Below are 22,726 nucleotides of genomic sequence, written 5' to 3' on the forward strand. Positions count from 1 at the left end.
TGAATAAATTAGCTGTGAATGTACTTTTTCATGAGCAATCAGTAATTTAAAGAGGGCATGTTTTGGAAATAAAGTTTGTTTTGCTCTTGAAAAAAAAACGTACTTTTACACATTTTAACACTGAAAACATTAATATGTGTCTAGAAATGGAGGCCAGAGGTTTTAAAATGATATTTAAATCAGTAAATTGTGTTAATGTCACTGTTTTTAATGTTTTTACTAGTGGTGGGCCGTTATCAGCGTTAACGTGCTGCGTTAACGTGAGACTCTTATCGGGCGATAAAAAAAATATCGCCGTTAATCTATTCTCAAAGTTGGGTTGGGAGCTGGGTCTATACTAAGCAAGCTATGATGACTCTCACCTTGATATTTTATATAACCGACTGGCTGAGGCCAGCCTAAAGAGATGCTCAGGACAGTTGATGGGCCACTGCTGCGCATCGTCACGAAAGCTTATCTTTTTCACGTGTTTTTAAGCCTTACCGCTTGTCGGTTTAAACATTAAAGCATCCAAACACAAGACGCGGAAAAGCTGAATAGTGTAGCTGGTTACTCGCGCACTGTGTTCGGTGCGGAGAGAGAGAGATCGAGAGCCTCATTTCACGGACAGTGACACTGAACCGAGCTCTCTTCTGAGAAGTTCTCCTCGAAGTCCCTCCTGCACCTGAACGAACAAACACAAATCGCAGTTTGAACAAACAAAAAGATGTGAAAGAGCCCAATTCAGTACTCGCGGTGTTCTGGTGTTCAGGGCTCACGCAGAGAAAGGCATCTCAAAACACTTGAACATCGAATTTGCTTATTTTTGCTCTTGTGCCGACAAATGCATACAAAATATGTCAAAATATTCACCTTGGAAATTATGCTCGAAAAAACTGTCAGTTATTTCTTAAAGTGAAAGTAAACAGTTGAGGAAAAACATGGGATGCGTTCATCGTCTCTTAAAGTGACCGCGCCTAATTTAGCTACTGGCTGCTGTAATGTTAATCCAGGAAAATGAAAATAAAAATCACTCACTGCTGTTGACTGAATTACTTTGTAGTTTTAACAGTCAAACCAAAAATTATTCTGACACCAGATATAATTTTTGATATATATAGCAAAACTGTAATAATGTGAGAAATGTTGAAGGTGTCTGAATAAATGTAGGTTTGATTGTATATTTCATTTTTACATTGAAGACTTTCCAGTGCTATTTTACATTTAATTATTTGGTTTTATGTACCTTGACACCTACAAACTTGATAAAAACTTAAACATTGTGTAAATAGCACAAATAAACAAAAATAAACGAACATACAAATTAAACAATTTCAAACAGGGCCCACTTTTTCAAGCACTTTGTGATGCATTTTGGAAACAGGAGATGAGCCCCTTTTCTAATGCACCACCTAGCTTGATAAACCCCTTTTCAAAGACTTACTGTTTGTCAATTTTATTTGGGTAACACACATATTCTGAATGCCTCCGGCAGAATTCGAATGAGCCATTTTAATCTAGATTAATCTAGATTAATTTCAAGATCACAGTGAGATTAATCTACCGTATTAAAGTATCAAAAAAAAAAAAAACATATATAAGTCGCACTGGACTATAAGTCGCATTTATTTTGAACCAAGCACCAAGAGAAAACATTACCGTCTACAGCCACGAGAGGGCGCTCTATGTTTTCAGTGTAGACTACAGGAGCACTGAGCACTGCTTTTTTTTTGCAGTGTTGATGTCTGTTAAACGCATTGGCCAATCAGAGACGTGCAAATGAGTCGCTGTGCTGAAGATGTGTTTTGTTTTGCGCAAGCTTACCCCATGGTGGGATAGGCCACATCGTGCTCGGCTTGCAGACAAGACTCTCTCGAATCTTATATTTTGCAAGTGCAATACCTTGTAATAGAGGTAATGACTTATGGATATAAGTATAATAGAGAGAGAGAGAGAGAGAGAGAAAGAGAGAGAGAGTGTGTGTGTGTGTGTGTGTGTGTGTGTGTGTGAGAGAGAGAGAGAGAGAGAGAGAGAGAGAGAGAGAGAGGAGAAATGTAACAAAGTTTAATGTTGTATGTAAACTGTGTTTGAGAGAGAGAGGTGTTCAGAGAGGAGTCTATTGGATGTTAAGATGTTATTTGTTTTATGGACTCAATGTTGAAAATGTAAAACATTTCAAACACTGTTGGCAGAAGTGAAAAATAAATAATTTTATGAAGTTACAATTTTGTTTGATTCCATGATGTATTTTACTGAACATGAATATTTACAATGCAAATCCAAATTATTTTAATATACTGACAGTTACTTATATCTTGTCTTTTAACTTTATTAAGATCAGATTCTGCAGGTAAAATTACAATAATATGGTAACTTGACTTGGACTTGACTTGACTTACTACAGGACTTGACTTGACATAGCTTGTGACTTGACTTGACTTGCCCAAGAAAAAAATACTTGGGACTTACTTGAGACTTGAAGGTTAAGACTTGAGACTTACTTGAGACTTGCACATGTGTGACTTGGTCCCATCTCTGCTGAGCAGCATAGAGCGCCCTCTGGCGACTGGAGACGGTAATGTGAACTCTTGGTTTATTTCTCTTGGTTCATTTCTCTCGGTTCATGTCAAATTAATTTTGATAAATAAGTCACACCTGACTATAAGACGCAGGACCAGCCAAACTATGAAAAAAAGTACGACTTATAGTCCAGAAAATACGGTAGATAATTTTTTTTTTATCTATGCCCACCACTACTTTTTACACATTATGTGTTTCAGTGACTTTGGACCTGACTATGGAGTACTTTTAAGTGTCAAATATACCTAATAGTACATAAATAGTGCGATTTTTAATACAATTTTTGTTTTTGCTGAAAAATATTAAGTTATGACAGTCGTTTTACAAAAAATAATAATAATAAAAAACACAGACTTGGAATTTGATAATACTATACCATTTCAGAATGCCTCAGTAGGGATAATTAACATTATACATGTACTTTAGGGGGAAAAAATGAAGCTACAAGTGTGGAATGTGGCCCATACTGTGCTAAATCTCTTTCAAATAATGAGTTATACTGTGATTTTAAAGTTACAGTCACTTGGTTTAGATCCTGCTGTGGGAGGCATTTCGATATCCCCAGACATTCCTCCAAACGCTAACCTCTCTGATGGCTAAGTTAACCCGACAGCCTGGCCGGTAACACAGTCGGTGTCGCCTGGTGTCTGCTCAGACTCAATGTCTCAATTAGCACTCCCCCGCCAGGGTATTATATCGTCCCAATTAGCACTCCCCCGCCAGGGTATTATATCGCCATCTTCACTTCGCCCGCCTAAACCCCGAATTACTGAGCAGCAGGGCCACCGCCTCCCTCTGGGACCCCCATCCTTGCACAGAGAAAAGACAGCACCAGGAATCCTTGCTCATTTTTCATCTGCATTGATTTTTTGGGGGGAGGAGAAAGTAGTGCAAAGGTAAACAGGGAGGTCATTGATACAAAGTCACACAAAGACGCTTGAACACAAAGAGGAAGGACAGTGGGAGCAAAACGTACCTAGGCTAAGAAGGTACATAAAAAAATGGATGTGAAAGTGAAGTGACATTCAGCCAAGTATGGTGACCCATACTCAGAATTTGTGCTCTGCATTTAACCCATCCGAAATGCACACACACACACAGAGCAGTGAACACACACTGTGAGCACACACCCGGAGCAGTGGGCAGCCATTTATGCTGCGGCGCCCGGGGAGCAGTTGGGGGTTCGATGCCTTGCTCAAGGGCACCTAAGTCGTGGTATTGAGGGTGGAGAGAGAACTGTACATGCACTCCCCCCACCCACAATTCCTGCCGGCCCGGGACTCGAACTCACAACCTTTCGATTGGGAGTCCGACTCTCTAACCATTAGGCCACGACTTCCCACATCAACATGTGTATGGTACAGAAAAGTAAAACAAAACACTTTCCATGGCTTTTGATTTTCTGTTTGTTTCTGTTATGATTTTCTGGTTGTGGCAATTGTCTGAACCAAGCCCAAGGGAATGAGACAGATGGAAAATAATGATGCAGTCTTGATATAATTTACAGAAAGGAGGAGGTGGTATATCTCTTTCAGTTTAGAAACCCCTTGCTGAGGAAATATCACATCAAAACACCTGCAGAATTGATGACTCAATAACACAAGCTCATTTTAAGAGAATAAACCACAGCACAATTGACTGTTTGACGATATTAAGCGCGATCTGCATTCAGTAGTCATGGTTGATGTGCAGGTTTTTAGGCGACTGGCATTTCAAGAGACAATTTTAAGTTAAAGGGTTAGTTCACCCAGATAGCAAATTTATGTAATTAATAACTTACCCTCATTTTGTTTCAAACCCGTAAGACCTCAGTTTATCTTTGGAACACAGTTTAATATATTTTAGATTTAGTCCGAGAGCTCTCAGTCCCTCCATTGAAGCTGTGTGTACGGTATACTGTCCATGTCCAGAAAGATAAGAAAAACATCATCAAAGTAGTCCATGTGACATCAGAGGGTCAGTTAGAATTTTTTGAAGCATCGAAAATACATTTTGGTCCAAAAATAGCAAAAACTATGACTTTATTCAGCATTGTCTTCTCTTCCGTGTCTGCTGTGAGAGAGAGTTCAAATTAAAGCAGTCTGGATATCCGGTTCGCGAACGAATCATTCAGTTCACCAAATCAAACTGAATCGTTTTAAATGGTTCACATTTCTAATACGCATTAATCCACAAATGACTTAAGCTGTTAACTTTTTTAATGTGGCTGACACTCCCTCTGAGTTCAAACAAACCAATATCCCGGAGTAATTCATGTACTCAAACAGTACACTGACTGAACTGCTGTGAAGAGAGAACTGAAGATGAACACCGAGCCGAGCCAGATAACGAACAAAACATTGACTCAAGAACCTAGAACCGTTTCTGTCAGACGCGTCCGATTCGAGAACCGAGGAGCTGATGATACTGCGCATGTGTGATTCAGCGTGAAGCAGACCAACACACAGGGCGTCTGAACTGAACTGATTCTTTTGGTGATTGATTCTGAACTGATTTTGTGCTAGTGTTATGAGCGCAGGTAAACCGAAGGCTTGAATCAAGGGCAATCATCGCAAATGACGCCATTATACGTCGAGCGCAAAAGAACCGGTGAACCATTTTCTTCAACAGGTTTATTGAATCGAACTGTCCGAAAGAACTACTGGTGATCCGAAAACCGATGCAACCGGTTCTTCACTCGTAAACGAGTCAGTCTATTGTTCGCTATCTGGCTCGGCTCGGTGTTCATCTTCAGTTCTCTCTTCACAGCAGTTCAGTCAGTGTACTGTTTGAGTGCATGCATTACTCCGGGATATTGGTTTGTTTGAACTCATTGAACAAAGTCATTTGTGGATTAATGCGTATTAGAGATGCGAACCGTTTAAAACGATTCAGTTCGATTCGGTGAACTGAATGATTCGTTCGCGAACCGGATATCCAGCTGCTTTGTTTTGAACTCTCTCTCACAACAGACACGGAAGAGAAGACAATGCCGAATAAACTCGTCGTTTTTGCTATTTTTGGACCAAAATGTATTTTCGATGCTTCAAAAAATTATAACCAACCCTCTGATGTAACATGGACTACTTTGATGATGTTTTTCTTACCTTTCTGGACATGGACAGTATACCATACACACAGCTTCAATGGAGGGACTGAGAGCTCTCGGACTAAATCTAAAATATCTTAAACTGTGTTCCAAAGATAAACGGAGGTCTTACAGGTTTGGAACAACATGAGGGTAAGTTATTAATTACATAAATTTGCTATCTGGGTGAACTAACCCTTTAAGTCGGAATGATCATACTTAAAAAATTAGCAGTATTTTAAATTGTTGACACTAGTGACATAGAAATTGGAATGTTTAATTGTAAATAGTGATTACATAACATTCATTATACTGTACACAACCAAGTTTAAAAAAAGGAAGATATTTCTTTTTGTTAAATACTTTTATTAATCAAGGATGTAATCAACTGATCAAAAGAGAGAAAAAAATATTAACATTTGTTGCAAAAGAAAATAATCCTGAAAAAATATTGAAAATTGATCATAATAAGAAAAGCTTTTTGAGCATCAAATCAGAAATATTAGAATTTCTGAAGGATCATGTGACACTGAAGACTGGAGTAATTATGCTGTAAATTCAGCTTTGCATCACAGAAATAAAATACTTTTTAAAATATAATTTACATTTTCAACAAAATTTGTGATTAATTAAATGCAGCCTGGTGAGTAAATGTGGCTTCTTATCAATACCAATTTACATTACGTTTCCCAGCATCATCTGTGGCAATAAGATAATCAATTAAACTCTCAGTGTGCATTATTTGCTTTTCTTTTTGTTGCATTAGTGATAAAACATCTAGCATTTTAAAACTGTTAACTGATTTGGAACATTCTGATTTTTAAATAGCTTTCATATGATCTTTTAAAAAGCTAACTAGGTTTTGTAATGTACTGTTTGTTTATGTACTGCAATAAGTTCTCATTCTCTGTTTAAAAAGGAAAATAATAATAATAATAATAATAATAATAAGGAATTTGAGGCTAGAATTTTAATCAGAGCCACAAGGGGCAATATCAACTTCCAATCGCATCAAACTGCAGTGAAACGCCACAAGAGTTTGACCTCTTCTTTAGCTTTCAAAAGATGTGAGATAGATATTGTGGTTTTTTTAAGTGCATTTGAATGCTTAGAATTTGAAAAATACATTTTTGGAGAGCAGTTACGTCACATCCTGTAAGCATTACAGCAATAACAAAGGACTAAGCTTAGCATTGTTTTCTTGGATGTTGTTGTATGCATACTTTCCATTTATTTCATCTGAGATGAAGAGGCAAATAGTGTGTATGATGTAAAAATGTTTCTGAGATAAAACAGACACAGCTAAGGCTTCATAACGTTCATCACAGAGCGACTTTAATTTGTCAGAAATGTCACATTCAACAGAGCCAGAGGTTTCGGACATTTCAAATTATGACTATCATTGATTCCCGGTAAGTCCCTCCAGAGCCAAGGGGTCTGCAGTATCACAGAGCAGCTCAAAGGTAGATTGAGCCCCACAGCACTTGAGGGGTTATGCTTGCGTAACTGCAAACAGCCTTATTACCCCACCACCACCACCACCCAAGACATCCAATGTGATGTCAAGCTCAGACGAATATGCAAAGAGATTTGCACATGCCTATTACAGGCCGTCTGCTGATCGCTGTGCACGCTTTCAAAGTGAATGCATCATTTTTGTTAGCAGAAAATCAGAGAAATATGACTTCCTAAAAGAGTTGGCCTTGAACTAAAAAAGCCTAATGTTTTTACCAGCGCTGCAGTTTGACCTGGAATGTGAGTTGAACTCATTCGAAAATGTTTTTTGGCATTTAAACATCCATTTAGCACCAACATGATGCGCGGTGAAAAACTACAGCGAGCCATCTGTCCTGATTAGCTGAACAGCTCTAGTTTGATAAAGGTCAACTGTAAAATCTTCTGCTTAGTGACTCTTGGATTGTAACAGTAATGGGACGTGCAAGTCCAAATATTCATATACTTGCTGTTTAATTTACTTTTTATTTTGATTTTTGATTTTATATTATTCTGACTAACTGTTTGGATTATTGCTGCAGTCATGTTGTGTAAATGGTTTTAGGTGTCATGATTTTGTCAAACATACTGAAGTTTGAAACTCTGACTTGTCTGAAATTCTCTTAATTTTCCCACATGTCTGTTGTGATGTCATGTAAAAACCACCAAACCTACAGTGAATTCAACAAAAAATGGCTATTGACAATGAACAGCTTTTGGATTGCACACTGCAGCTTATTCTGGCCAAAAACTGACAACTTAGACAGAAACAGACTGTCTGTATGGAATGATATTCTGGACAATATTCAAAAGGAATTGCAAATTGTATGTGCAATTGCATTTTCAATTTGTGGACTGTTCTTGGTTTTCCACCAGTAGAGGGTGTGGCATACTTTCCGACTATGTCAATAAACCCCACCCTCAAGACTGACTGACAGCTGACTCTTTTAGGCACTGGAAATGCAAGTGCAAAGGGGATTGAGATTCCACTTGAATATTGTGAGGGTTGGAGCAGGATGTGGAGAAACTGAAATAGCAATTGGTGATTTATCTATTGCTATTCCAAAATGACAGAGTCATAACTTGTAATACATTGGAAATGCAATTGGAAATGGACTTTGTGTTTCCATTTAACCCTCTGGAGTCTAAGGGTATTTTTGGGGCCTGGAGAAGTTTTGTCATGCCCTGACATTTGTGCTTTTTTCAGTTTCTTATCAATATCTGAATGGGTAAAGTCTAATCTCACTGTAAACAGCACAAACTGGGCTATAATAATATGTAAAATGCATGTATGTACATGATTGTGTTTTTGAGAAAAAAAATATTATGCGTGGTTAGTGAAAAACTAAAAATGTTAAAACACTTGAAAAAGGCAAAAAAAAAAACACATAGAGAACATTGGTTCCCGGGATTTTTGAGAACTGGAGCTTGTAGCCTAGAATTTTTCTTTCTAAATTATGTGAAAATCATCTTGTTTACTCACTTACAGAAAACAATATATTGATTTACATTTTCTAAGACACTTTTTGTTGGTAAAAGTCATATGTGAGTAGGCGTCAACTATCATGAATTTCATTGTGATTTACACATGAGAAGACAAAGGCCTGCATAATGAGCTGCATAATGAATAATATGAATAATATTATTATTATTAATGTTGAAAAGAGCTGAGAATATTTTTTAGGTTTTTTAGGGGGAATAAATTGAAAGAACAGCATTGTTTTTACATTTGTTAGCCTACAGTTATTTATTTGTTACATTTATATTATTTACATCAAGCTTTTGAATGGTATAGTATTGTATATTGATATTGAAACTTCATAATGTTTCACTTGATTATATATTTAGTCAGGAATTATAGTTTGGAAAAAGTCTTTGGAAAAAAGTCTAACTAGTAAAATGTTTACACGTTATGTGAAAACTAGTACAAGTATCTAAATAAATAAAAAGAGACTTACTCATGTTTATGATCTCTGCTGAATAAAGTGCTTCATTCTTTTTTTTCTGAGGAAATCCATTTCTCAAATCCTCAACCACATCACATCTTTTTGGGGTGAATTATGTCTTATTCCTCTCATCGCGAAGCAAACAGTAAAATAAAAACTTGAAGAACAGTCTCGCTGCTTTTTCTTCTGTTATGGGCGTATTCAAGCCGCGCGCTTCAGTTTGAATCTGAATAGCGCGTTCAGCACAGGGGCGTGGTCACATTAGATATAATGAAGGGAGACATGAAAAAAAAACATCGCGTTGTTTTCATATGGATTACTTTATCACAGAAAATCTGTTTTCGGCGGCACTTGTTTAGTTTAAAAGTAGACATGTCAAGCTTTCTATAGATATCTCTCTGATGTCTCTTCGTTGAGTATTCACGGAGTTACAGTTCATTTTAATGACATGTTTGTCATTAGTTCTTTTCTGGGTTATCAGGAGAAAATGACTCAAAACGCGTATCCGCGTTAATCGACTTCAAAGGGTTAAAATTTGGCAGACATCTTTCATACCTGGAAAAAAAAATGGAAACGCAAATGTGTTATTTGCAATTGCAATTGGATGGTGTCTCAATATATGCATCCACAAATTGAAAAGGTAATTACAATAAAGTTGCAATTCCTTTTGAATATTGTCCGAAATATCATTCCATATATCTTGTCAGCATATACAGCAATCAACCCTTTTTTGTGTGCTTACCTAGAATTCAGAATAGGTTTTTTTTTACACACCAAGGCTATATTTTGCTTCGTGCTTTTAAAGGAATGTTTTTTTTAATGCACATCAAGGCTGCTTTTATTTGATCAAAATACAGGAAAAAAACTGTAATATTTTAAAATATTATTACAATTTAAAAGAACATTTTTCTATTTTAATGTTTAAAAAAAATGAAATTATTTACTCAAGACTTCAGTGTCACGTGATTCTTCAGATATAATTCTAGAAACGTATTATTGTTATTTATAGGACTGTTTGATAAATAGAAAATCTTTTTTAAAATCTACAATCTATTCTAAATGAATATAATTTATTTGAAACTTTTTTTGTTAAAATTAATGAAAAAAAAATTACGTAGTATATACAATTTTGTCTCTGAAATATCTAGTTCATTTGTTACTAATTGCCTCAACAAATAAATAAATAAACTGGCAAACAAATTTAATGCTAAGATTTTCTTCACAATCACTCATAATTTCAACATGTTAGGACATGATTTAGGTTCCTAGCAAAATGATAAAAAACATCCCTGTCCTTTAGAAGCTGCGTTGCAGAGATTGGAGCTTACGATTTTCACAAGTGTTTTCCAGTTTTGTATGCAGTTTCAGACAGTCAGACAAACAGCGAAGACTAGTTAGTTAATGACCTCTACTCATACTTCAGTTTGATATGCCATTTTATTATTACAAGTGTTAGCAGGTGCTTTCTTTGTTCTTCTGTATTTTGCAAGAGGTGAATTTATGTATTGACTAAGTATTTTGCTCTTATAACCAACAAAGCCACTCCTGGATCCATAAGAGTTGCCATAGAAACGATTCATTTCTGAGTCCCGTGATGTGAACTATTCAGAGTATGATCTGAGTTGTCATTTCGTAATCACGGTAATACTGACACAGCGTATATTTACTGTCATACTTAATATGTTTCTTAATGAAGAACAGTTAAACATTTAGAGAACATTTTCACTAAATCATTTTCTTGCCCACTGATCAAATGGTCATTTTGACCTGATCCAGTGTGTAGTTCAAAATCAAATCTGAAAATATTTCTGGAGGAGTAATGAAAAGTTTTGTGTACTTACAACCATACCATTTAGTGACACCCAGCAATCAGGAGGGAAGTCTTGCAGGAGAGGCACCAGAAACTGCAGGCATCCATCCCAGTGACACAGCAACAACATCATGCCAATCAGGTTAAAGATTCTTACCACTGCACTCGCCAGGTCATATGTCATATGAAAAATCTGAAGGAGGAACACAAGGAGAAAAAGGTCAGAGGTTTCATTAATGAATATTTAAAAGGACAGGAGCGTGTCTCTCCCCTACAAAATATGCTTGCCACCCAAAAATGGTTCTTCAATGGCATCACTGAAATAAACCCATTTTGGAACCTTTATTTTTAAGCATGCACCTTTGACATCAAATAAGATATTCTTCTCCCTTTTAAAATACATATTGTGCTATCCTAAATATGCACAATTTTATGGTAAGTTGTTTTTCATAATTTGCATTTGGCATTGTCAGAGCAGACCTGTTACTTGTTTTGGTCACGACCCACCCGTTGAGAAACACTGTGTTAGAGGTTTCATTGAGAATGCCGCCCACAGGCTCTTACGTGAAACATTAGGTAGTCTTACGATTGCACGAGTCCTCGTCTGTCTTAGCGAGTGTCTGGGATATTTGCATGTGTTTTGAGCAAAGGTAGTTTTGGTTTGTTTCACAATAGCAATACTGTCAGGAGCAAAGAAATGAGAGAGGAAAGAAGAGAGGGAGATACAAAACAGGGGACATAGCCTGAAATGATATGAGATTACATATAAACACGACAGATGATTAGTCATATGCAAACTACATTATGCGCTGGCACAACAGAGACTCAGAGGGGTGAAAGGCTTTGAATTCCTAAAAAATCAATTCAGGCTTGGCAAGACGGAAGCGGGTGGCAATTTTAAATGGAGTGAAATAATGCAGAGAAATGGATAAGGGGTTAGAAGAAGTGTGTGTGTGCGAAAGATAGACATTTTTTCTTTTTGTTTTGCTGTTTATTCAGTGTAGTCAAATGAAAGAGACTATAGTTGTTATATATTTTTACATTTAGACTAATACACAACTTCTCAGACTATTTACAACAACATCATTGCATTTTACTCTCACAGTGTGACTCACTGCTTGGTGAAACAGAATTTTCAATGGGTAAAAATGTATGGCAGGACTTGATTTTATCCATTGGGACTTGAATTAATTGTAAAAGTGGTCTCCACTGTATATGACAGGTATGCACTGATGAACACAAAAGACCAGTGATGTATATTAAACAAGCACTAAGGAGCGATTTTAATCAACCCAGGCTCATGCATGTGGCGACATTTTTGCTAAATGATGTGAAATGTCCAATGAGTGATGCTCTGGTTAGTTTTTTTCTGAAACATTAAATACAAATCAGGTGACATTGTATTGCTTTGGTTGTTGTATGTATCGCGGCAGCTCAGAAATTAAACGTGTATGCTATATTCTATTTGAAAATAACATACCAACTACCCTAAACCTAACTTATAGTATTAAAGAAAGGAAATGTGAGCTAAAAATACATTCGCTTAAGGAACCATGCCATTTTAGCTCATCTCTAGAAGTCTTTTATTAGGACGTGTGATTCCCTCACTTTGTATTGCTAGTGTAATGAAGAGCTACCAGGTGAGCTACAGAATGATTTTACTACACCAGAAAAACAAGATTTAGAGCTGGTTAGAGCTGGAAAACATAAAACAAATGTATTAGTTTACAAATAATGCAACTAATGCAAAAAAGATGCAAAAAGAACATAACATAACAAAAAATTGTGCAAGGAACTGCATGAAAATAAGTCTTTATGAATAGATAATCTGCCCCGAAAACATAATTTGTGTGAAATGTTGTTGGTGTTTTACTGCCAGTAGTGTTAATTCCAGCTGGAAAGTACAGTGAGTTGAAATGAAATGAATATGTACACTTTTTGAGTTTTGCAAAAATGTCGACAGAGGCATGTTTTTCCCAATAAGCCTAAGTTGAATTTGATCTCGTATTGACTTTTTTAAGACCATGCTACAGTACATCACTGCTATGATATATTCCAACATTGCAATTCAGACTGAAACTCAGACTGAAATTGGTCAGTTTCATTCAACATGAATGAAGAGACAGAATCCATTGGGTTTATCAGACAAGCTCATGTTATAGCGCAGTTACCTCGTCCATCGTTAGCGAACGGTACGGGATAAAAGGTTTCAACGGCACTGGCTCCGAACAAAGCCGATGTTCTCTCCTGAACGCCTCCACGGGCACCCTCACTCATTCAGCCATCCCTCATTTGCATGAAAAGCCCATTAACTCCACACATCACTCATTTTCTTTTCTATCCGGACCAGTTATTTAATTTTACAGCCCTGGCCAGAGAAATTCAATACTTACCATACTTACCCCCGCCCCCAAAAAAGATCTCTACTAATGTTTTTTTCCAGCTCCAGTGGTCACTGGATTTGCATGATAAACCTAGAATTGTGGTGGATATTTCCCCAGCCAAATTAAAGTAGGATTTGAAGCTGAAGGTAAGTGTTATCTTTTTTTAAGTTGATGGGATTGCACTTGCACTCCACATATGGAGGAAAATTACTAAGGTGTGAATTTGATGCCATTTTAATGGCCGCTATGGTATGGGCCTGAACGCTGTGGTGATGGGTTAAGTTCATTTAATGCTCCACAAAACCCACAGTGAGATGAGGGGACCTTTTGTAGTACCACACTATTTTTGAGTTACTGCAAAGAAGCCAAGGCATCATTGTGAGCTAACAGAACAGACTGCAAAACTGTCTCTGCATATTTCTCTCAGATTTTGACACTTGTAATGCGACAAAGAAGCTTTTCTTATTTCATATGAAATACTAAGGCTGTTTAATTTCTTCCGTCACAGATGCATTTTGCTGTAATCAGAACATATGTTTTAAATCTATGTAAATCATACAACATTAAAATGGACCCTATTTAGTTTCTTAAATGTCACTTACTGAATAGTTCAATCAAAATATAACTTTATCCATCTCCATTTCTTGTCTAGTAAGTAAGGTCGTTTGGGTAGGGAAAATCCTGCTCTACATCATTTCCTGTTGTTTTATGTGACATACCGTATTTTCCGGACTATAAGTCGCACTTTTTTTCATAGTTTGGCTGGTCCTGCGACTTATAGTCAGGTGCGACTTAATCAAAATTAATTTGACGTGAACCAAGAGAAATGAACTAAGAGACATGAACCAAGAGAAAACATTACCGTCTACAGCCGCGAGAGGGCGCTCTATGCTGCTCAGTGCTCCTGTAGTCTACCACTAATCAGCACAGAGCGCCCTCTCGTGGCTGTAGACGGTAATGTTTTCTCTTGGTTCTAAATAAATGCAATTTATAGTCCGTTGCGACTTATATTTGTTTTTTTCCTCATCATGACGTATTTTTGGACTGATGCGACTTATTCTCAGGTGCGACTTATAGTATCAGACAAACATATATAAATATAAATATAAATATATATATAATGTTTTTTTTTTATTATTATTCATCCCATTTGTAGGTTGATTCCTTTAAAAAGTATAAACATTCCAGCTTGGAGTTGAATTCAAAACATTGCTTTAAGCATTGCTGTCCAGCTCAGCATAGCAACAGTGTCTCAGCCAGTGACATGAGTTTGGGGTGTGGCTATCTCTTTATTTACCAATGGCCTTTCACCTCTCACCTTTTAGTTTTGGGAGGGGGGGGGGTTACACAGAATTTGGCTTCTGAACAAATCCTGCAACACCTTTTTTGAAGCTGTAACAGTCACTTAGAATATTGTCATAATACATTAAACCTTCAAATTAGTCTAAGGTTATGGCTGTATCATGAGTAGCATTTTATCGATAATGGTTTTCCTAGTCTTGTAAATACACCTCATGGGACTTTCAAACAATATCAGAAAGTGCTGACAGGTTAAAGACCAATCCAATCTGAATAAACTGATCCAATCTGAAGTCAATATCCACAGACAGACCTACCCCAGGCTTAAGCCTAGTCCCAGACTAAAATGTAAGTCTGAGCTGTGTCAACTGAAAGAAACTTGCACTGACTGGTCTTAAAATATATCAGTGCCTTTGTTTTGTCTCAAGATGCACACCCGTAATGTGTTTTCTAAGACATGTTTATGAAAAATTACTTAAATGTCCTAATTGAACTGTGGCCTTATCATGACTTAGTCTAAGCCCTGTCTGTAAAACCAGGCCCTAGACACTAAGGTTTCTCTGACTAGGTTTATGGGTAACTAAACATGCCTTAAACAAGTATGCAAAACAGACACTGATGTTTAGCCAATGCATTGCAAGTGTCTTCTTAAACAACTCTTGTATTGTCAATACTCAAAGGTGGGATAGAGTTGCAAAATAGAGAAGCAAAAGTGTTGTTATTCAGGTAGCTAGCTACAGCCATGTTGACAATGTACTGTAGCTAACTTTAACTTTCTCTGCAAGCTTATCAAATTATTGCTCTGTCATGCCATTATCTTACCTGAAATAGAAAACTGTCTGTAGAAGGAGGCTGTTTATGTTACTTTTGGTAGTAGCGCTCCTTTGTTGCGGGCCTGGTGATACAATCCATACTTGTTAGCTTTCTGACACATTTTGGAAAGCAAATTCCAGCTTGGGAGACAGAAGTGTCTCACGAAAGAAGAAAGCCACCGTGTTTACAACTGTGACGACGAGGATAAAACACACTGGATAAAAGAGTTAGCTAAATTGTATTAGCGATTTCACCATACAGAATAATCAAATAATAGCTTGAAGACATTATTTAGTAGTTTTCATATAGATAATATGTGTTACATGTTTTCCTTCAGGTCTTTGAACTTTGAACATACAACGTCATTGCATAGACGTGAAGCACTATGGGTATGCTAATCAACAACACTCAATTGATGCTCAAGGTTACTGGTGGAAGGGCACACAGCACTTAAAAAATCAGACAACCAGCGTCAGATAACCTCTACCAGACACAGCACGAAACATTCTGCATTGGTGTCCAACGGGGAAAATCATACATCTGATCATTTAGAAAGGTGTTAGTTTTGTCTCCTCAACAAATTGCATTATTTGGGGTATTATTCTGAGTGGTGTTTAAATCCCTACCTAAGTATGAACAATAGAAATAGTGATTATTTCCTTACAAATATTAAAAGAAAGAATACAGAATTATCACATATTGAGTTGTTTTTTGAACCAGGGTTTGAAAACACAGTTTGAAAACTCCTTATTTAGGCCACATGCCTCCTGATGACACCATTTTCTAGTTTAAATAGCTTTGTATTTACTCATATAATTATAAATGTAAAATGTGAGTAAAATGTTTCAAAAGAGCTTGGTGATAAACTGTAGAGGAGCAGATGAACAAACCAAACTGAGTAGGAGGAATAGGCATAAAATAGGAAAATAGTTTATAATGCTAATAATTAGGCAATAGAAAGCTGAGTCAAGCGGAAAGATTGTGAATGCCAGAGAAAGCCTCGGGCGCTCTATACTTCCTACTTTCAATTGTTTTCCAACTCTCTCTCCATCTCAAACTAGTTTGTTTATCTTTCTGATCTCCGCTCTGCGGGGTTTAGAGGCAGATTCCTCTAGTTAGTGATTTGATTGTGTATCACTTGCCTTCCTTCCCGATTGGTATTGGTAATTTTTTTAGTGTTCCTGTAGCTCAGTTGGTAGAGCATTGCGCTATCAAGCACAAGGTTGGGGGTTCGATTCCCCGGGAACACATGATAAGTAAAAATTGATAGCCTGAATACACTGTAAGTCGCTTTGGATAAAAGCGTCTGCTAAATGCATAAATTTATAAACCTCAGTGGGTTTGTAAGTTGTGTTCCATTGTACCCAAGTGCCTCATGGGAAATATGATCAGGCTTATGAGAGCCGTGCATCCCAAGGACATCCAACATATGTAATGTATGTACTTACCATTTGTAGAGCAAAAGAAAAAAAACATATAGGGAACTAATGCCAGATGCACTCATACTTACTATCATGGCTGGACTGGCCATTGGGCATACCGGGCATTTGCCCGGTGGGCCGACGTGCTTTTTGGGCCGATAACTCATACTCATACTTTTTTTTTTTTTTAAACGGCCCATAAAATTTGTACATCGGCGGCCCATTCGTTGTGTTTTGTTTTGCTTAATTGGCGGCGCTGGGTTTGTGCCGGTGTAATGCATTGGTCAAAGTGAGTGTTAGTTTTTTTTTCTGAAAGACCAGCCCATGAAACACGTAGATCAGCGGCCCATTGGCTCTTTTCTTGATTGACACTGGGCTGGCCCAATCACAACTTTAAACGAGTGAGCGAGCAGCAGCAGTGTCAGTGTGTATCTGTAAAAAAAGATGGAGAAGAAACGCAAGGAATGTGCAGATAAATAGCGTGAAAAAAATAGAACCAGGCCCTTAAAGCAGACACTGTAAACTGTGTCAAAATATATGTTTTCTGACCTTCATCAGCTCCTGTGGCAGATGATGATAGTGAGGACGGAGGATCAGGAGAGAGATGAGAAAGTGTAGAGCCTGCGGTAAGCATAACTACTTTCAAAACACTTAGGCCATGTCATGAGTGTAGATTATTTCCACATCTGCATAGTTGACGATTACCGCAATTCACTAGAAATTTAATAAGAGGCATCTGTAAACCATGTTTTCCGCCAAAATAAAAGCTTGATGCAGTTTGCGTCAAAATAAAAGATCATGTGCTTATCTCTTTCAAGTATAGAAATTGGTACAACTAATTAAGAAAATTTTTCTTTATTTTTTTGTGCATTTGTTTTACAAAATATGGCTATTACTGTCATTGGATTAATATTATAACTATTATTATGTATAGGTGTAATGTAAATAGACACTGTAACTAAAAGAGGTTTGAATTTTTCTTTGTTTAATTTGCACACTGAATATGGGTTGGAGCTTTTAATTTTGAACTCTCAAAGTGCACCAGATTAATGAATTTAACATTAAAATGCACAAAATTTTCTCACGGGGGGCATACCCCCGAACCCCCCTAGAAGGTAAGAGGACACACCACCATAGTTTTAACAAGAATCCTGTAAGAAACACTGGTATTGCTATGCCAGAGCCGCTTATAGCTTGTTTTAGGATTCACCGCTGTGCGGTATAGTTCAACTGTATTAATAAATATAAAATTTTGACTTATTTCATCTGTTTACTCTCACTCAGTCCTATACTCACTCATTACATGGCATTAGTGGTTTTAATGAATAGGAGTTGGTATGCATATAATTAAGGGCGTGCAAAGATGGGTGGTGTTTATGATCATATAGTGGGCCAGTCTGGGCAAAAATGCCCGGGCCGATTTTTTGTCCCAGTCCAGCCCTGCTTACTATAAGTAAATTATCCAAAAATACGGTAAAACACTGTTTTTGTGTCACTTAATAATAATAAATTTGAGAGGTTCATGCTGTGGATTAATCTAGAACAGCAGCAGGAACATCTACATTCGCTCCATGATAAATTAATGTTAATAATGTATCGTCATTTAACTAACGGTACATAGCGAATGTGTTGTAGAAGCATTAGGAACATTTGTGTTCACTTACACTGATCATTTCATTTGTAATTGCTTTCAGATTAGTTTTTTTTCTCTCTCTCTAATTCAGTAACTGTGATAAGTGTTGCATTTTGAATTGCCATTTGTGCAATGTTTAATCTGGTTACTGTGTAATTTAACAATTTATATACAGAAAAAGCATATAAAATGGCTTTGCAAGGTAACAACGACATATCAATGTAAATTGAACATCAAACTGAACTCAATTGAACTCTGAAAGTGTCACAAAACATGCAAGAAGCACCATGATATCCTGTTTTCCAAAAGAGCCTGGTTTGCACATTTTACTGAAAATCTTGCTGACCATCGCAATCTCTCATTCATTCCTATGTAAACCTAATTAACTCTGCAGGAGACTGCTCAAACTCAATACTTTCTCTTGTTTTCCTCTCTATTCCTCTTCTCGACCTCCTTCTGTATCTCCACATTCTTTCTTTCTCTCCACCCACCACTGTCTATGGGAATGGCTCGGGCAACAGCAGTGATACAGTAGAGGCTTCTGTAACTCTATTAATCTGCCGGTGTGAGAGATACTATAGCAGTGTACAGTGCACCAGGGCTAAAATTAGGCCTGATGTTTCACAGCGCCTTGACCCATCACCATTCCAGCACTATCTCACATGCATGCATGCTAAGTACACTTACACACCGCTAAAACACAGACTGTATCTGTACTAACATAAAGAATCCCACTCACATAGATGCACATCTAGAGTACAAAAAAATTACACTTTCTAAGTAAAATGGTCTGTAACAACAATTTAACATGTTTTTTTATGTTTTTGTAATAGGAGCAGTTTGACTGAGATACATAAACCCTGTCTATGAGGTTGCATTCCCAGAATGCATCGAGACAAGATCATTTTCATTTACGATGGCCAATGGAAATGTCAACTTTGTTTTAAAATGTGTCATAATATAGGGCAAGTATGCATTGCATTATTAGTATTGCCACAAGGGGCACTATAATCATAATTAGTATAAACATTATTTTTCTATGGTCAGCTACTGTTATAGTGGAGCAAAATTTTGAAGAAAATCTTGCTGAGAAAAACTAGTTAAAGCTATCCTTTTCATGTCCAGAGTACAAAATGAACAATTTCAAAGTACCAAATCTGAATAAAAATTGACTTCATTTAAATACACTTTAGCAAGGTCAGTGATCATTTTTAACTAAACGTTAAAATGTGTCATACAGTAATATAGTGCAAGTATGCATTGCATTATTATGATTGCCACAAGGGGCGCCATTGTAGCAATCAATGTAAACATTCTTCTTCTATGGTCAGCTACTGTCATGAGTTAATTTTATAATGTTGACTTGTATATAGTCAGTGTTAATGTTGACTTTGTTTATTTGGATACTTGTGTGTAAAGTATGCACTCTATACTCACAAACCTGTTGTATTGCACATAGTCAGAAGAGTGCAGTGCTAACCTCAAATACACTGACACAAAATTCAAATAGACTCACTTTCTCTCAACATGAACACACATACACAGATTGAACCTAACAACATATAGGTGTATCATTTTGCATAAATGTCAACACAGGCATGTTTTTTCCATTGAGCCTGGTTTGCAATATAAAAATCACAGGATATGGAGAGATAGAGAGAGAGATTTGTGGATGTTAAAGATAAAGAGACATTCAGATTGTATCAATCAGATTTGCGTATGTGAATCTCTAATCCTCATTAAAGAGTGTATTAGTCAGTTCCTGTGTGGGGTTCACAGTATGCTAACAGAATTAGCTTTATCATTATAACAGCTCTGTCAGAGACATGCATAGTTTTGAACATTTTGAACATTTATTATGTGCATCTAATCCAGCACTGCATGCTGACATGGCTTCTGTCACTCTAATTTCACATTGTGTACAGGTATGTGCATAACCTCTAATAAAGGTTATCAAGGATTAACATGGACTAATTTGCTGGGATTAAAAATCCACAATTGAACTCATTACAATGACAAAGAAAGAGAATATTGTCAGATAATTTTATTTATTTTTAAATTATATATATATATATATAGGGCTTTTTTTGAGACTATTAATATGCCAATAATTGGATTTATAGTTCAACATTTATTTAATAGATTTACAGCACTAATATATCATTAACATATTATTATATATTATATTTATATATTATTTATATCACTACGTGTAAAAACTTTATAATAATTATCTTTTTTATGTTTTTAAAGAAATATTACATGCTCACCAAGTCTGCATTTTTTTAATCAAAAATACCACTGTTTACTGTGTACTACTGTGAAATATTATTATCATAATATTAATACAATAAAAAAAACTATTTTCTATTTGAACATTTTTTTTTATTTAATTTATTTCTGTGATGCAAAGCCGAAATCTCAGCATCATTACTCGAGTCTTCAGTGTCACATGATTCTTCAGGAATATGCTGAAACTGATCATATGTATTTGTATTAATGCTAGTATTTAATTAGGCAACCGGAATCTTGAAATAAAGACACAGAGCTGTATTAGTGGTATAACATTATGTTGATGTATTCAGCATTATGCAGCCTTGTTTTCCTTACCGATTTCAGGCTAAGCGGCATCTTGTTTAAGAATCTTTACACACCCTTACAAGCTAAATGAAGTGGAAGGGCTTTGCACAGAAGAGGAAATGTGACTCACTGCGTTTGCTTTGAGGGGTTTACACTGTTCCAGAGGAAGAGGGCATTTTACAGTGTGTCTGGCAAACAGCCACATGGAAATGACATCAGCCTGTCTGTGCTCAGTGAGGGCCTGTAAACTGGACCCCCATGGGGTGACAGAGAATGGGCCGGAACTTGAGTGCAGCCTTACCGGCTGTCATTAAACCATCTGATTCAGCCCATTACAGAGTCATTTCACACTTTCACGTCCCACTCACACTGTCCTGACAGTCTAAGAGAGAGGAGGGCCGATGGGTGGCATGCTTTAGTGAAATATATGTGGAAAAAAGATGATAATTTATTGGAGGGAAGGAGAATAGTGATAAAAGTATAAATTCAAATGTGAGATGAACAGAATAAGAGAACAGTAAGACAGCAGAAAATATTGAGCATGAATACAATTAAACTGTAGGAATGGACAATATTTTGCTTTCATGTAATGTATCAGCTGGTTTTGTATATATATATTTAACTGTGCGTACTCATTTCCTCTATTTATAGATTAATATTGCATATAATTTATAATTTCAAAATGCTATGTTGACTGTTATGTAATGTTTAGCAATTTATTTTATGAATAGCTATTTTTCATAAACAGTACATTGTAATATTTTGATGCAGGCTTATTATAGTACACTAAAAACTAAATTAAAATTAATTGAAAAATATTTTTGTTAATTAAATTTTTTTTAACTCAAATAAAAAACTCAAAGAAATTGAAAGAACAACAATTAATAGAAATGTAAGTGAAAATATTTAAAAAATCTAAACAAAAAAACATAATAGTATCATAATAGTATCCCAATGACATTGAAATAACGCTAAATGCACTTGATGTATTTAAAGCTATTGATTTTAGTTTTTACGGTTTTTTTTCTTTACTCTTTTTAAAATGTATTTTGTCAAAATAGTGCATATTTTAATATCCTTTGTGTACTCCACAGAAAAAGGAAAATCATACGCTGTGGAATAATATTAAGGTGAGTAAATTATGCATAATTTGCACTTATTTTTAGCTGAACTGTCAATTTCGGGGAATACTAATTCAATTTATTAAGCATTAACATACACAGGGAATGAATAAAAACAAACTGAACAGTTTACTTAACTCAGTCCTAGTAGAAATGTCTTATAACTGTCAAAACTGTGTGACCTAATAGAGGCAGTTCTCTCTGATGAGTCCCTGATGTTATTAAGTGACTAGAGACATTATTAATTCAAGCTAAGGTAACGATCAATAAAAACATTCCTTTGGTCCCTGCTGAATGTGTGTGCATGTGTAGAGAATTTGGCAACTCAACCCTGTCGGTTATGTTTTACCTCAGAGCACAAAAACATCTGACACTTCGATTACTGAGGTTCAAAAGCTTTGTGAAGAGAGAAGGCAGCTGATCCAAAGGTCATCTTGCGGCAGCGTCTTCACCAACAGAATAAATGCATTTTCTTTATTCAGATACACAGAAAATGTCTGCGAAAGTTCTGGGGTTGTCAGCACATCACGATTCCGTGAACTGAAATCTGGGACATCCTGCTGAATTCTAATGTATCAGTTGTGTGTGAGGGGAAGAGG

At 36.4% G+C, this 22,726-nt stretch overlaps 1 protein-coding gene across 2 annotated transcripts in view; it reads right to left on the reverse strand.

The window, feature by feature from the left end:
- The window catches only part of LOC132130044 (potassium/sodium hyperpolarization-activated cyclic nucleotide-gated channel 1-like), a 98,693-nt gene that overhangs the window by 40,315 nt on the left and 35,652 nt on the right, over positions 1 to 22,726 (reverse strand). For both annotated transcript variants that reach the window (XM_059541642.1, XM_059541643.1), the window contains exon 3: positions 10,908 to 11,069. In XM_059541642.1, coding sequence (XP_059397625.1) covers positions 10,908 to 11,069 — 162 coding nt within the window. The remainder of the gene's footprint in view (positions 1 to 10,907; positions 11,070 to 22,726) is intronic.

Source organism: Carassius carassius, chromosome 47 (genome assembly GCF_963082965.1).
Source record: "Carassius carassius chromosome 47, fCarCar2.1, whole genome shotgun sequence".
Taxonomy (NCBI): domain Eukaryota; kingdom Metazoa; phylum Chordata; class Actinopteri; order Cypriniformes; family Cyprinidae; genus Carassius; species Carassius carassius.